General features: G+C 37.0%; 1 protein-coding gene across 1 annotated transcript; it reads left to right on the top strand.

Moving 5' to 3' along the window:
* Positions 1–3040: 3040 nt before the first annotated feature.
* On the top strand, positions 3041–14944 carry LOC137941305 (lysM domain receptor-like kinase 3). Its single transcript, XM_068786654.1, has 11 exons — positions 3041–4497; positions 5580–5663; positions 6581–6886; positions 7592–7737; positions 7879–7968; positions 8067–8172; positions 13452–13603; positions 13690–13787; positions 13874–14021; positions 14209–14316; positions 14543–14944. Exons 1-11 carry the CDS (start codon positions 3912–3914, stop codon positions 14705–14707), a joined length of 1989 nt encoding a protein of 662 aa, XP_068642755.1. The 5' UTR covers positions 3041–3911; the 3' UTR covers positions 14708–14944.
* Positions 14945–15339: the final 395 nt, after the last annotated feature.

Below are 15339 nucleotides of genomic sequence, written 5' to 3'. Positions count from 1 at the left end.
CTCTCAAGCTCATATTTTTGTTTCCTTGCATGCTATCCCTCACACTACAGTTACTTTGCCCAATAATTCTCAACTTTGGTCCACTTTGCTGGTGATATTAAATTGAATTTTCACCTTGTGCTTAAAGACGTATTGTTTGTTCCTCAATTCAAATTCAACTTGATATCTGTTAGTGCTTTAGTTACTGACTCTGGACTTACAGTAAGTTTCCTTCCTGATTATTTTATTCTCCAGGATCTATCCACCCAGAGGACGATTGGCAAGGGTGACACAGTCCAAGATCTCTATGTCCTCCGCACTCCAAGTTTGAATTCTGTTTCTCATGCTTTTGTAAACAATGTTTCTGCCTATGTTTGGCATAATAGGCTAGGATACATTTCTTTCAAGAGACTTGCTTTCTTGAAAGATCGGTTGAACTGTGATGTAACTAGATTACATAAATCAGATCCTTGTTATATTTGTCCTCTTGCTAAACAACGTAGGATCTCTTTTGAATCTCATAATCATTTGTCAAAATTTCCTTTTGATCTTATGCACTGTGATATTTGGGGACCATATCAAACTGTTTCTTATATTGGTAATCGTTTTTTCTTAACTTTTGTTGATGATTGTACTATATTTACTTGGATTTATCTATTGAAGACTAAATCTGATGTTATTTTCGTGATACCGCGTTTTTTTAACATGGTATCAGAGCAGGTTGGTCCCGGGTTTGAGTCCCACTCCCATCGAATTTTGTCCCAGGTATTTCTGGTGAATTTGTCCTGGGTTTTTTCGGTGAGTTTGTCCATGAGTTTTCCCCGTGCGGGGGAATGTTGGAATTTGTGTTTGTATCGACCGGGCCAGTCCTTATATAAGATCCGTGGGGTTAATTTCCTAAAAGGGTCGAGCCTTTTAGCGCAATGGTTTCAACAAAGTTTGTTCAACAGCGAAAGCGTGTGGCAGTGAGTATTTGCCTTTTTATTTGAAAAAAAAATTCTTGCTTTTTTTAAATTTTAAGGCGCACGTGGCGCAGCCGCAAGCCTCCCTACGCACGCGCAGGCCCACTCATTGGCCGGCGCAGACCGCCCCCTGGCCGCCGAATGCCGCGCGGCGCAAGCTGGTCCCTCCCTCCCTCTCGTTCCAACAGTTCAAAAAAACTAACCTGTACGGCGGCGGCTACGGCAACCACCGACGACATTGGGCGGGGAGAGGAGAAGGAAAAAATAAGAGGCAAAGAGAAAAACAGGAGGGAGGGAAAAAAATCACCTCCGGTGGGAAAATCTTATCCCGATCGAATAAGGGGGCGGGAATTTTGAGTAAATATACACATTACTTTGGCATAATACGTAAAAATTAAACAAGATTTAATTTAATTCTCAATTAAATTAAATAGATACATAATTTTTTTCCAAATACAGATAAATCTATTTATAAAATAAATTAAAAATATATTATTATATTAAAAAACTATAATTTCACCGTTAAATATAAGATATTTATTACTTTAATTTTTCTCAACGAGATTAGATTTCTTTTGCTACTAGTTGATATTTCTCATCGAAATTTTAATTTTGCCCCTAAAGGTTAAGGTTTTTGTCTATATTATAAAATAAAATATTTTAAATATTTCTTGGTATTTAGTAATCATAGAAATCTAATTATCACTCTATTGGAATCACAATATTATATTTTAAATTATGATATTTAGTTAATTACGTTTAGAAATACAACATCTAAATACTTAATAATTATACAATATATTGTTGCAATCTATTTTAAAACATTTTCATTTATTCCACATCGGAGAGGGTCAACCACGGCCCAGTCCTTCGCTCAAAAAACGCGGGAGAGAGTGTTGTAGATTCTGTACACGACACTTCATTTGGCAGGCTGATTTTTTCAAGCCAAATAATTGTTGGATTCAGGAATCCAGCACGGCAACCCACATGCGTTCGGCAGCCCATGCATCAGCGTTAGTCCTCTCCGCGCTCCTTTTTGTGCAGTGAAGTTCTACGAAATGAACTGTCGGCGGCCAAAAAGCGCAAATAGGAAAAGGAGAAGGAAAAGATAGCTCACTCCTTACTCATCTGCCAGACTCGTACGTCCTCCCTCGACATATAATCAGTCAGATTTAACTCTTTGACCCAGTTTTTACTACACATGATTTCCATCAGTATCATTCAACACTTCATTCTTTCTAGTCAAATCTAAGTATAAGAGCGTTCTAAAATTTCCTTAGGCTCATAATTAGAAAGAGATTATTACATTTAACAAGTTCAAAAGCTTCCGACATGTAGTAAAAAGCCTCACAGTCAACATCTATTTCTCTCCCCCCTCTCATCACAGATCTTTTATTGGCGCTGATTGCCCCTGTCGGTCGGAGACGGAGCAGCTACAATTAAATCACGGGACGAGTGTAATCGGATTAAAGATCCGAAAGCTACCTATGTCTCTTGACATCCAAGGGAAAACGAATTATCTTTCACTACAATGGCAAGAGCAGAAATACGAAGCACTGTCATGGAGTTTTTTACGTTTTTGCGTAAGAGCGAGGAGGTTTAACAGCAGAACTTCGTGGTACACATTCACTGCCATTTAAAGTTTACGTTTTTTTTATAATCTTTAGCTTCTTTTAAAGCACAGTTCTCTTTAGTTGATGCTGCAGACTGGTCGTTTTCGTCGTCTTATGAGATGACGGTTGTTCGTAGCTCACGAGGCACCCGGCCGGACGACGCGACAGGCATCGTCGAGGTAACAGACTATAACGGAACCTACGTAAACGGAATTTTCCCGATTTTTTTATTAATTTGGTCTTGCAGGGGGCAGGTATTTTAAATCGGCATATGCATCTCCCACCGCCCCTCGCTATTCTCGCGACTTGTGCCGTGCATTCCCCGATGAGGTTTACAGAAATTGTAGAATTGACTTCCCAAAATATCCCTCACACTGTTTTCTTTTTTATTTCGTTTATTTTCTATCTTAAATCCGAATTAGAGGAGTATATCGGAGCCTTACATCTTCATGTCCCATAAGAGCCCACTCTAAAAATTATGTTCACTCTAAAAATCTTTACCCGCCTTTTTTTAGCTCGCCTGTCCTTCCACTCTTTACAGCGTGTGACGGCGAGAGCAAATGTGAAGCTCTGTTCGACGTCTCTTTCCATTTTCCACTGCACGGTGCACACAAATCCCTCGCTTCTCTCTCGTTCTTTCTTCTCAGTATTTCTGCGTACTCGTTTCGGATGTCCGCCGTGAAATTTGCGTGAATTTCGGCAGTTTGTGATTGTAGTTTCTTCTAACGAGCTCCTGCCCGTAGTTGATTTCTTTGCCATCTCCACCCTCCAGCCCCTTAGAATTTCGACATCGATTGTTCTGTTTCTCTTTCTTTAACATTCTGTTTGTTTTTCGTTGGGAGACTTTCTGTAACTCTATTGTGGAAATTCCGGTGATTCTTCCTCTGTTTGGCCTTATTCATACATTGATGTGGTTCTGCCCGATATACGAGTTTGTTTTGTATATTTTTGTTTATTTTTTATACATTTTTCTCATCAGACCCGCCCTGTTTGAGGAAATTAATTTCTTTTTCCATGTCGAACCTTTATCTAAGATCATAGTTTCAGTTCATTAATTTCTGGTAACTTTTTTTCTTCCTTTTTCTTATATCTAATACTTTATTTGTTGGCCGAATCGTGCTCTACGCTCTGTGTTCTCATATGCTTGTGATTTCCAGTATTTACATCAGATATTACTTCCTCTATTTCATTTTTAGTATTGTTTTTCTCATCAAACTCGTGTAAATTTTCTCCAACAACTACAAACTAGTAGCTGCTGACTCTGCCAAGTAGAAGTTACTCACAAATTTGCTCATCGAGACTAGTAAAATCCTGTCTCTTTCAGTTCATTGATTTCATTGCGAGCCCGTGTACTAGAATGAATTTTCTGCGATTGTCCATTTTAGTTCTCCTTTTATTCCTTAGTCCAACTGCGGTCCTTTCTGCTCCGATGGCATTAAATTGCTCTGACGCCGATCGGCTATGCACTTCCTTTATCGCTTTCAAGCCCACTCATCACCAAACTTTTGCTGAAATCCAGAGCATGTTCGATGTTCTCCCCGATGATATATCCATTGAAGGCAACGGTTATGACTACTACTACATTAAAAAAAATTGCTCCTGTTCTTCGGGTAAAAGATACTTCACCAACACAACTTTCACGATCAAGAACGATGAAGGATCGGTATATCCTATGGTCATCGATGAGTATGGTGGGCTTGCATTTCTGCCAAACACGACAAGAAAGGCGCAAGCCGGTGCCGTGGTCTCATTGCATCTATTGTGCGGGTGCTCCAGTCGTTTGTGGAACTACATGGTGAGTTATGTCATGCAAGAAGGAGATACAATCGCGTTATTGGCAAGCAGGTTTGGTGTGAGCATGGAAAGCATTGAGACGGTGAATGGGATTGCAGATCCTGATACTGTTACAGTGGGATCATTGTATTATATTCCCCTGAACTCAGGTATGCACTACTCCCTTCGTTTATCTTTCGCATAAGTATTTCTCTATTTATGTGTCTCATTATGGAAAATTGGTCGAGGTGGAAATAGATGTGGTTAGGCACTTAAAATTTGGGCCAAGAACTGGAAGAGAGGATCTTTGTCTGTGACTTCATATCTAATTCATGGGTTGGTGAAACCCAATTATTGTAATATAGGAAGGAAAGATTTGTTTGGACTCTTTGATATGCTGCTCATCTTCGTCTCTAGTCAGAAGCTTGTCCGTTTCCATTTATGCGGTTGACGTCTCTAAAAAGCATAGGATAAAACATGAACATTACGGAAGTAAAAAGTATTAGTTTACAGAAATTTTAACTATCAAACAGCTGTAATTTCAAGTCAATTCGGCTGCTGCCACATAGTCTTTATAAGGTTGATCGAAGAACATGCTAATCTGGTCAAATCCGGTCCAGGGACTTGAAATAAACTAGTTCCAAGGTTTGGTATTGTTCTATGGACCAGCCCTTCCAATTTCTCAAAAGAAGAGTAATTTACCAAATTTTACTGTTTTTTTACTGATATGTAAAAGATAGTCTCAGTTTTTTTATTTACTGGCTTTCATTACAATGTGTTTAAACCCAAATCCCGGGCTGTGGGGCTCAAATCTGAGACGATTTGAGCCCTACTACAAGAAAACCCTCCATTAAAAGACAATACGGCTGCCCAAGTTTCAATAAATGACCTTCTTATTATAATAGCACTATTATAAACATTTGAAACTATAGCTGACATCCTTTGGAGCTTAAGGACTACAATGCTCCAATGAAGTCTTTGCTTCAATTTTGACACCTGCAGAATGATATTAAGAAAGTCAACATACATGTTGCCTTCCTATGGAAAAGTAGCGTGGAGGTGTCCACAAACTAATGACCCTCAACAATGTAGTGGACATCTCTTCAACTTACTGTCTTTTAAGGGCAATAATACCTGGCAAACATCCTCGGAAAATACCTCATGACATTTTTGAAATTTCTAAGATGCTCGTGCTGATAATGCTTATGAAATGGGTGGTGTCAATCTGATGTTTTATATCTATTTTTTGTAGTTCCTGGTGAGCCATATTCTATAGACAAAGGGATCTCTCCTTCTCCAGCTTTACCTCCTGTTTCAGCTGATATCAATTACCCAGGTAGTCTAAATATGTTGAATATGTTGACTTAATTCTCCTTTAAATATTTAAATAAAAATATTTATAACATATTTGATGTTTTAATTTTCCTTCTCAGAGTTAAATATGTTGATTCCATAAAATAATATTTATAAAAATATCAATCAAGTCTTTAAAAATATTTATAAAATATTTTAATTCCTGTTTCAGCTGATATCAATTACTCAGGTAGTATAAATATGTTGACTTAATTCTCCTTTAAATATTTAAATATTTTAAAAAGTTGACTTAAATATTTTTTACTTAAAAAATAATTTTTATAGCATATTTGATATTTTAATTCTCCTTCTTGGAGTTAAATATGTTGATTCCATGAGTGATAATGTAATTTTCGGTTGAGAATTGACATATGTGCAAGTGGAAATTGTTATATGGTTTGAGCCTTTTGATGAAATAAAAATAGAAAATAAATTGTTATATTCTGCCCATGCGAGTCGCTTTGGTCTATATGAATGTTTAGCATTTCGATTTGGCTAATCAGAATCTTTATGTGCAAACTTGTGGAAGATTAACATCCCATGACTGCAAAAAGTAGTGAAATCTAGAAAACACATCATAATTATACAAAATTATGTAACTTCTGTTCAAGATTGAGCTGTTCTTATCTATAAATAGTAACATATGAATGAAAGTGGTGAGTGCCACTAGAGTTAACTTGCAACTGGATAAATATTTAGGATCTCATGGCACTTTATGTCTTGCTTGAAGACCCCAGTGTACTGGAACATTTGATGAGTTCCACTTCACGTATTATGTAAAGTATCAGCTCCTTTCTCATTTCTGTTGACTAATGAAAAGATAGAACTTTACAGAGGGAATGAGTGTACGTCTTGTTTTACACGTTTAAACAGGAGAGCTAATTGCAACTCTTTTTGCAGATTCTGAAGGGCACCATTCCTCTCATTTCCCATATGAATGGATCTTAGGGAGCATGGGAGTTGCTTTGGTCCTGATATTTTGTGGTGTAATCAGATACGTTTCATTTAAATCAAGGATCTGTTGTAAGCAAATCCCAGGGAGTCATGGAAAAGATCCCGATAGGAGGATCTCTCACAAATTTCAAATCCTTCAAAGGCCCAGCTTCTGTTGTGGTTCAGCACGGTACCTTTGCTGCAAATCTGGAAAATGGGACCCAGCAAATGGTGATGCGGCACGTCATCAAATAGATATTCGTGTTCCTAAAGGTCCCAACTCTATCCTTACTGTCAACTATTTTAACTAGTGATTAGTCCATATTGTCAACAATTCAAACTGGTAGTAGTTGGCTTTTCTATGTTAGAGTGAGTTGTCTAGTTAGCTGCTCCAGTAAGAAGTTAGTCGATAAGGCATAAAGTCCTTAGTGCTGAAATTCATGTTAATTTTGTGCCAATACCTATTCTGTCCAAGAATGCAGTTTTAGTAATTAAGTAACAAGCATTTCAGGCAAACTTCAACAAACAAATGCCTGATAGAAGAACTTTATATTTTAACTTTTTAATGGTTAGGTTTGCCTGTTTGGTTTATAAGAAATTATATTGAGAGAATAAAATATGAATTGGTGGTTTATGATGTAAAATTATGTTCATCTAAAGATTTTTTCATCATTTCAGCTGGCATAAACATATGGGTTTCATGGAAGCTATGTGAGTTTGATTTCACATAAAAAGTAAAAATTCTATGAACATTAAATGCAGTCTATATTTATGAAAGCTGTTTGATACATAGTAGAGCAGTGTGACAAGTGTTGTTGAAGAAAAAAAGAAAGAATCTATGAATGTCCTTTTTAGTTCCAGCTGTTGTCAATCCTATCTTTCATAGGCCATCCAATACATTTCTAAATCCTGCTTTTGGTACAATCTTTTATACACTGGTTATTGTATGCTGATTTGTTGTTTTTTTTTTCTGTGCAGCTATTGTTACAGATGTTCTTGACGTGGAGAAGCCCATAGTTTTTTCATATGAAGACATTTTCTCTTCAATCGATGGTTTTTCTGATGCAAATTTGCTTGGTCATGGGACTTATGGTTCTGTATATTATGGAGTTCTCCATGATCAGGTCAGCATCTTCATTCAACACACGTTTTTTGCTTTCAATATTTTTTTCATTTTTATCTTTCAAACTAATATGTTCTCTTTTTTTTTAAAAAAACTTTTCTTCTTAACTTTTTGTTGACAAGAGAATAATGGAACTTTGTAGGAGGTTGCTATCAAAAGAATGACTGCTACAAAAACAAAGGAATTCATGGCAGAGATGAAAGTTCTCTGCAAGGTCCATCATATGAATTTGGTACTGCTCATCCTCTATTATGTGACTGTTTAATTTCCAAGTTGCTTCATTGGCTTGATAACAGTTTTTCTAATTATCATGTGCTTCACTTTATCAAGGTAGAATTGATCGGTTATGCTGCCACTGATGATGAGCTGTTCCTCATTTATGAATTTGCTCAAAAGGGTTCTCTTAAAAGTCATCTACATGATCCTCAGAACAAGGGTAACGGCATCTCAAAAACTAATTCGAGATTACTTTTAAATGAAGCCTGGGCCTTTACATTTTCATATTTTTTGTTAATAAGAAAGAATCTTTTTTGTATGAGGTTTTATAGAATAAGTATTCAAGGTTACATATTGCTTTTAAGAAGCTTCAGCTATTCCATGGGCTTTCATTTCTTAAAGTTAATTATTTGCTTAAATAAACACCAATGAATATTTGAGCGTGAACAACAATGGATGAACTTCTTTGTGATCTTGGGTGCAACCTTTGTTTGGAAATTGATGACATCAGTATAAAAAGCTAATTTGGTTTTATGTTTATTCTGTTTACAAGCTCTACTTTCTAGGAACAGTTTTTTTTTATATCATTCTTTGGAAAATATGAACACTAACTGGAATTAGTTCTGCAAATGAGAATACCTGCCAGATAAACATTACATTAGTTGGTGACTAAAAATGCAATAAGTGTGATGGGAATCAATGGACAAAATAAAACAATTTACACTTTTGTATGGTAAGATGGCATATCATATTAAACAGGAGCAAGCAATAGTGTAGCTCCTGGTTTGGTGACTTGTCCTGGTGATATTATTTTTGTGGATGAGTTATCAAAACTTGTTGAGAAGTGGAAAGAGTGAGTCCTAGTTTAGAAGCAATTGGTCCTTCATTACGGTCGAGCATCTTCTACTATCAATACATCTTATGCTCACTCAAGTATTACCCCCATTCATCTTACTCATAGCTCCAGTTAGGTTCTAGATTTAGGTGCCTTTGCTAGGGGTGAACATTGGGTTGGGTTTCACAGGGAACTCGACCCAGCTCGACCTAAAAACCCCGGGTTCGGGTTTTGGGTTTCAGGTTTCAACTCGTGGGTCGTGGATGGGGGGAGGAAAAAAAAACCGTTGGTTTCGGGTTGGGGACGGGGCTTCCAAAAACCAAACAACAACGACGAAGTCGGGATATAAAACAGGATATGGACGGTTCAGAGATGACGTGGGGATGGGTCGGGTTTAAATCAATTCTAAGGGGACGGGGTTGCAGGGGGTCGGGTTTTACATTTCGTTTTTTTTTTTTTTTTGGGTTCGGCTTTCAAGGTTGAGGTAAGGTTTGACATTTCGGTTTTTTCTATTCAGGTTCGGGATTCAAGGTTGGGGTTTGACCTGTGCCCACCCCTAGCCTTTGGCCACATGATGGGTAATAAATCTGTTTTTTCTTCTTTTGATCCTTCTTCCACTTTTGCGTCTATCGTTCTTGTTGTTGGGTCTCTGTCCCCCTGTTGATGGTGAAGGTGTTGTTCATACTTCCCCTTCTATATCATTGTCTTTTGTTTACTATTTTCCTAACTTTCCTGTGAGTTTCTTATCTAGTAGTAAACTTCTCAATTAAATTGCTCAATCACATTCAATTCTTCTTATTGTGTATTTCAGGATCTACTATTGAAGAGGATGATTGGTATGGGTTATGAGAGGGTGGACTTTTTGACTGTGATGTTCATTAATGTGATTGACCTGTTGCTCTCACTTGTGCTCTTTTCACTTATGATTGACATTTTTGTCTAGAAAATCTCTCTATTGTGAAGATTCATGAGCTTTACCCTTCCATTTCGTCTAGTCCGATGTTCGAGAGTGAATTTTGTCAGTTGAGAAAACACTATCATTCTTCTTATTCTAGTATGGTTAACCGTGGGAGTTCTTTTCCATTTCATTTAGTTCACTTTGATGTATCACGTTTGTGTCGGATTCCTAGTCTTTCGGGTGAGCCGAATTGTGTGGTTGTTTGTGTTAAAGACGAAGACAAAAATATTTGATGTGTTTACTCATTTTCATCATGAAGTAAAGACACGATTTAGTATTTCTATTCAGATTTTGTGTTGGTTCAGAATATGTCAATTTTAAGTCTGCTCATTATTGTTCTTTACATGGTATTATTCATCAAACTTCGTGTATGTACGCTCCCTAGTAGAATGGGGTTGCAGAGAGAAAGAATTAAGATTTGCTTGATGTTGATCGCTTGTCACTTTTGATGTGTGTTTCGAAATATTTTTTGGGGAGAAGCTGTTCTTACCGCATATTACTTAATTAACAAGGTTTTTTCATCTGTTTTGTGTGGCCAGATTCCTTTTCGGGTTCGATCGCTATTATTTGAATTACGGTTGCATGTCTTTTGTTACACTTGCTTTGTTCAGGTTGGCATTGCAGTGAATAAATTATCTCTGCATGAAATTGAATTTTTTAGGGTATTCTTGCACCCAAAAATGATATTGTTGTTATGATCCTTGTTCTTGGAAACTTTTCTTCTTTGTTGATGTCACATTTTTTGAACACGTTCCATATTTTGGTTCATCTTCTCCTAGGTCCTTCAGTTCAACGGTTGTGTCTTTGCCTGTTCATGTGTTGTAGATACTGTTTCTAATCAGGGGGAGTTTGCTACTGCAGATGTACAAGAGGACAGTCCTATAGAGTTACTAGTGCCTGAGCCTCTCTCTTTGCTAGTTCCTACATTTGTTTCTTTGGCAGTGGATCCGGTAAGCTTGGTACCTATTTTTTCTGATCTTCACCTTTGAGTTTGCTTGCGCGCAAGGCTTCTCGCTTGAAGCCTATTACTCGGTATCCTATGTCTGAATATGTTACTTTTTCTCGTGTTTCTCCTTCGTCCGTTTTTTTGCTTCCTCTTTGTTTACTACATCTATTCCTAAGCCTGTGCAAGAGGTGTTATTATCTAGTTAGTAGAAGTGTGCTATGGATGACAAGATGGATGCTCTTGGGGTACTTGGAAGTTATGTGATTTACCCGCTGGTTGTGTGTATGTTGGTTGTCGATGGATGCACATTGAGACCAAGGTTCAAGTTATGAAGGAATGGACTCCCCTGAAGACTGGTTACCTAAAATTGAATTTTGATGGCTCTTCTCTTGGCAATCCAGGGATCACTGGTTTTGGGGGCGTGATTTTGGATTCATCTGGAAATCAGTGTTTCTCCTTTGCTAGTCCTTTAGGTATCTCTGACTCTACGTCGACAGAGTTACATGGCCTTCTTAATGGGCTTCGGGTGTTCAAAGACAACTGCAATGGGCCTATTCACATTGAAGAGGACTCCAAGGTAGTGATTGGTTGGTTCCAGCATAGTTCCCCTCCCCCATGGAGGCATTGGGACATATTTCAGGAGATTTTGGATATTGTATCATCTTTGTCTTGTATTTGGTCTCACATTCCGAGATCTACAAATTCAGTAACAAATGTGCTTGCCAAGGAGGGAGCTTCCCTGCAATCTCTTGTTGTAAGGGACTTGCTCCCTCTCCCTTTGTAAATTTTCTCTTGTTAATATAAATACATCTTTATCAAAAAAAAAAAATCGATATAAAGCTCACATGGTCACCAAGGGCTATACCTAGACTTATGGTGTGGATTATGCTTAGATATTTTCAATTGTAGCTGACCTTAGTTCAGTAGATATCTTACTTTTAGTGGTCGTGAATCAGAACCGGCCTCTCTTTCAATTAGATGTGAAAAATACTTTTTTGTATGGTGATTTGCTTGAAGAGGTCTATATGGAGCAACCGCCTAACTATTTTATTTAAGGGGAGGAGGGTAAGGATTGGATAGGCTTTAGAAAGCCATTTATGGTCTCAAATGGAGTCATCGAGCCTGGTTTGAGAGATTTAGTAAGGTAGTTATGCAGTTTGTTTTTTTTAGAAGTTACTGTGATCAATCGGTGTTTGTATTAAAGCAGGTGACTGGTATTATTATTTTGTTATTGTATGTGGATGACATTATTTTGTTTGGTAGTGATGTACAATCAAAGATTTGGGAGTTTTGAGATACTTTATTGGTATTGAGGTGGCTCAAAGTAAATATGGGATATTGTTGTCTTAGAGAAAGTATGTAATTGATCTTTAGTAGGAAAGTGGTTTGTTGGGGGTAAAACCTGCAGTGACTCCAAAAGATAATGGTCTTGGTTTGTAATGTTCAGATTGTCGACTGTTATGGGATATGGCTCAGTATCATAAGTTAGTATGCAAGTTGTTATATGCCACCGTGACCAGATTTAATATATCCTTTGCAAGGAGTGTGGTAGGCCAATTTCTAGTCTCCTAGAGTTGTTCATTGTGATGCAGTTTATAGAATCCTGCGATATTTAAAATAATCACTAGGAAAGGGGTTCTTGGTTATAAGTCACATAGGAATTTTGAAATTTGAGGTTTTTTTTTGTAGATTATGCTGGTTCTAAAGTAGACAGAAGATCTATTAGTGATTTTTGTATTTTATTGGAGGAAGTTTAGTAACGTGGAAGAGTAAAAAGTAGACTATGGTTACTCAGTCTAGTGACGATGTGGAATATAGAGTGATGGCTCATATGGCTTGTGAGCTAATTTGGAGAGTTTGTCTTTCCTACTTTAGTGCTAATGTAGATGGGTTGTAGCAATCAAGTTGCAATTTTTATTGTGAGTAAGCCAATCTCTCACGAGAGAACAAAAAGTGTAGAAGTAGATCGTCATATTTATTTGAGAATGCCGTATGTTATATTGTTTGAACAATTTGGTAATATTTTGACAAAAGCTTTGGACAAAAAAGATTTTCTTTATTTGTGTAACAAGCTGAGATTATTTGATATCTATAACCCAACTTGATGGGGAGTATTTCTGTAAGTAGTTATTTGAGAGAAGTAGGGGTATTTAAGTAAATATTTATATCCTTGTAATCTCAGAATGAATAAAAGTCATGTTAGGGTAATTTCAGCCCTAACGAGAGTACAGCACACTGTTCTCTTTACACAACCCCTCTCTACTGTTAAACTTCTAAATTATTTATATTTTTACAAATGGATACTTAAAGTCTCCCTTATATACACAAGATACACCTCTGAGAAAAGGTTGGAAAGATAGCCATGACTACAACCATATGCAGAAATATATGCTAGGTATAAAAAAGTGTTGAATGCTCTTCCTGGACAAAGGTGGAAGTTCTTAATTATAATCATATTGATCTGAAATTCTTGCAGTCACACTTAAGCTAGAAACTTTCATCGCTGGGGTAGGGCCAGCTAGGGTAAGCCCCAGATTTGGACCAAGCCAAACACACCACCTGAAAGAGGTACGGCAGATTCAGATGAACCCGCAACAAGTTGTTATCCTGTGCCAGTTATAAGAGTTTCTCTTAAGCAATCTACATAAACAACAAAATATGCAATGCCAGTTATAAAACTCTTTTTTTCAACTTTTCTTATATTTGGTATTAAGAAATAGTTCCTTTAGGTTCTTATTTGTGGTGACACTGCACATTCAGGTCATACATCTCTCTCTTGGATTGTAAGAGTTCAGATTGCACTTGATGCTGCAAGAGGCCTTGAATATATTCATGAACACACCAAGGATCATTATGTTCATCGAGACATCAAAACAAGCAATATCTTACTTGATAGTGCACTAAGGGCAAAGGTTATCAATTTATATATGAAATCACTGTTATTGTTGTTACCTAAAGTTTTGACTGCATGAGTATGATTTGATTTAGTTATAAGCAGATTTCCGATTTTGGACTGGCAAAATTTATTGGCAAAGCTGGCGATGGAGAAGCTTCTGTCACAAGAGTTGTGGGAACTTTTGGTTATTTGGCTCCAGAGTAAGCAAATGCAGTATAAATTACATTACTTAATAAATGATGTCTGAAATGTGCCATTCACTGGTTTTGTTCCATGGTTCCTTTAGATACCTTAGAGATGGCCTTGCTACCACCAAAAGTGATGTATATGCTTTTGGAGTTGTTCTGTTTGAGATAATATCGGGAAAGGAAGCAATAACAAAAACTGAAGGCAGAGCATTGAGCAACAATGAAAGGCGCTCTTTGGCATCCATTGTAAGTCCTGTTCTAGTGTTTGTAGTCATGTAAATTAGCTTTTAACATGTCAAGGCTGCAAAGAAACTCCATGTAAGTGATTCCGTGGCTGTGGACATTAAATTTTGTGGAACTATATAGCTGTCATGATACACATGCTTTGTCCTTCAGTAAGGATGACTTACACTGGTCACTTGGTGATATTCAGATGGTAGCTGCCCTCAGAAACTGTCCAAGTTCAGTGAACATGGAAAGCTTGAAAGAATACATTGATCCCAGTTTGGCTGATTTATATCCTTCTGACTGTGCTTATAAGGTAAGTCTCTGTTGAATCTGCCTTACCATTTCTTTTGCAATCCAGTTATATTGTAGAATCCGCCATTTAAAAAAAATAGTTAATAATGTGAAAGGCATAAAAAAAGGCTGTGACCTGTGTAATCTCTACAAAAGCTCTTCCATTCCTAAGCATGTGCAAGAACGTCATATTGAAGGCAACAGTTCACCTTGTTTTGAAACATTTTTTTGCATTTTCTCCACTGTAGATGGCCATGATGGCAAAGCAATGTGTGGAGGAAGATCCAATTTTACGGCCAGACATGAAGGAAGTAGTAATCTCACTGTCACAGATCCTTCTCTCTTCTATTGAGTGGGAAGCTACCCTTGCAGGAAACAGCCAAATTTTCAGTGGGCTTGTACAAGGAAGATGATCGGTTAGTTCCTTTTCGACACCTTTTTACAACAATTTGTGTTTATAAGAGCAGAATTGGTTCCTTTTTCCTACTTTAAACCCTCTTTTACAAGTAGTACTAGTCTTTTCTTTTTTTGAGTTCATCTTTTTTTTTTTTTTTTTTTTTTTTTTTGTTGCCTAAGAAAATTTTGATTTGTAAGACACTTATGTTAAAAGTGTTACAGAAAATACAGAACCGTGTGGTATCGAGAGTTGATATAAGCCATTTTAGCAACTTACAGCAGCTAAACCTGCCTCTGAAAATGTCTTTTCTAAATAATGAGAAGTAAAGAAGAAATTTCTAGATTTTTGAAAACACCTATCGTTTCTAATTTTTTTGTCTATTATTTAAAAACTAAACCCATGTACAGTTCATATCGGCAATGACATGGCAAATTTCCTAGTTGAATTGAAACTGCTGCTCCCAAACCTGAGAAAATTAACTATACTTTCTTAAATTAGAAATCTAAACCAGGCAAGTCTCCTTTTTGCACACAAACTCCACTCCTATTGCATGTCTAATTAGGATTTTGATAGCCTCCCATCAACTAAGTTTACTATATATAAAAACTTTACATGAATTGAGAAAGCTATTTAGCTGATAGCTTCTAT

The sequence above is a fragment of the Aristolochia californica genome, unplaced genomic scaffold (genome assembly GCF_029961685.1).
Source record: "Aristolochia californica isolate CCGP_79_NKW_82.1479 unplaced genomic scaffold, dmAriCali1.0.hap1 SCAF_9, whole genome shotgun sequence".
NCBI classification, from domain to species: Eukaryota; Viridiplantae; Streptophyta; class Magnoliopsida; order Piperales; family Aristolochiaceae; genus Aristolochia; species Aristolochia californica.
Note: the sequence above shows the minus strand (reverse complement) of the source record. Positions and strands in the feature narration are given on the sequence as shown.

Excerpts from the sequence above, each read along its gene's own strand:
- LOC137941305 (XM_068786654.1), top strand. The coding sequence starts at position 3,912 with ATGAATTTTCTGCGATTGTCCATTTTAGTTCTCCTTTTATTCCTTAGT. Across the intron at positions 4,498-5,579 it reads TTATATTCCCCTGAACTCAG|TTCCTGGTGAGCCATATTCT; the intron begins GTATGCACTACT and ends TATTTTTTGTAG. Across the intron at positions 13,788-13,873 it reads TTTGGTTATTTGGCTCCAGA|ATACCTTAGAGATGGCCTTG; the intron begins GTAAGCAAATGC and ends TGGTTCCTTTAG.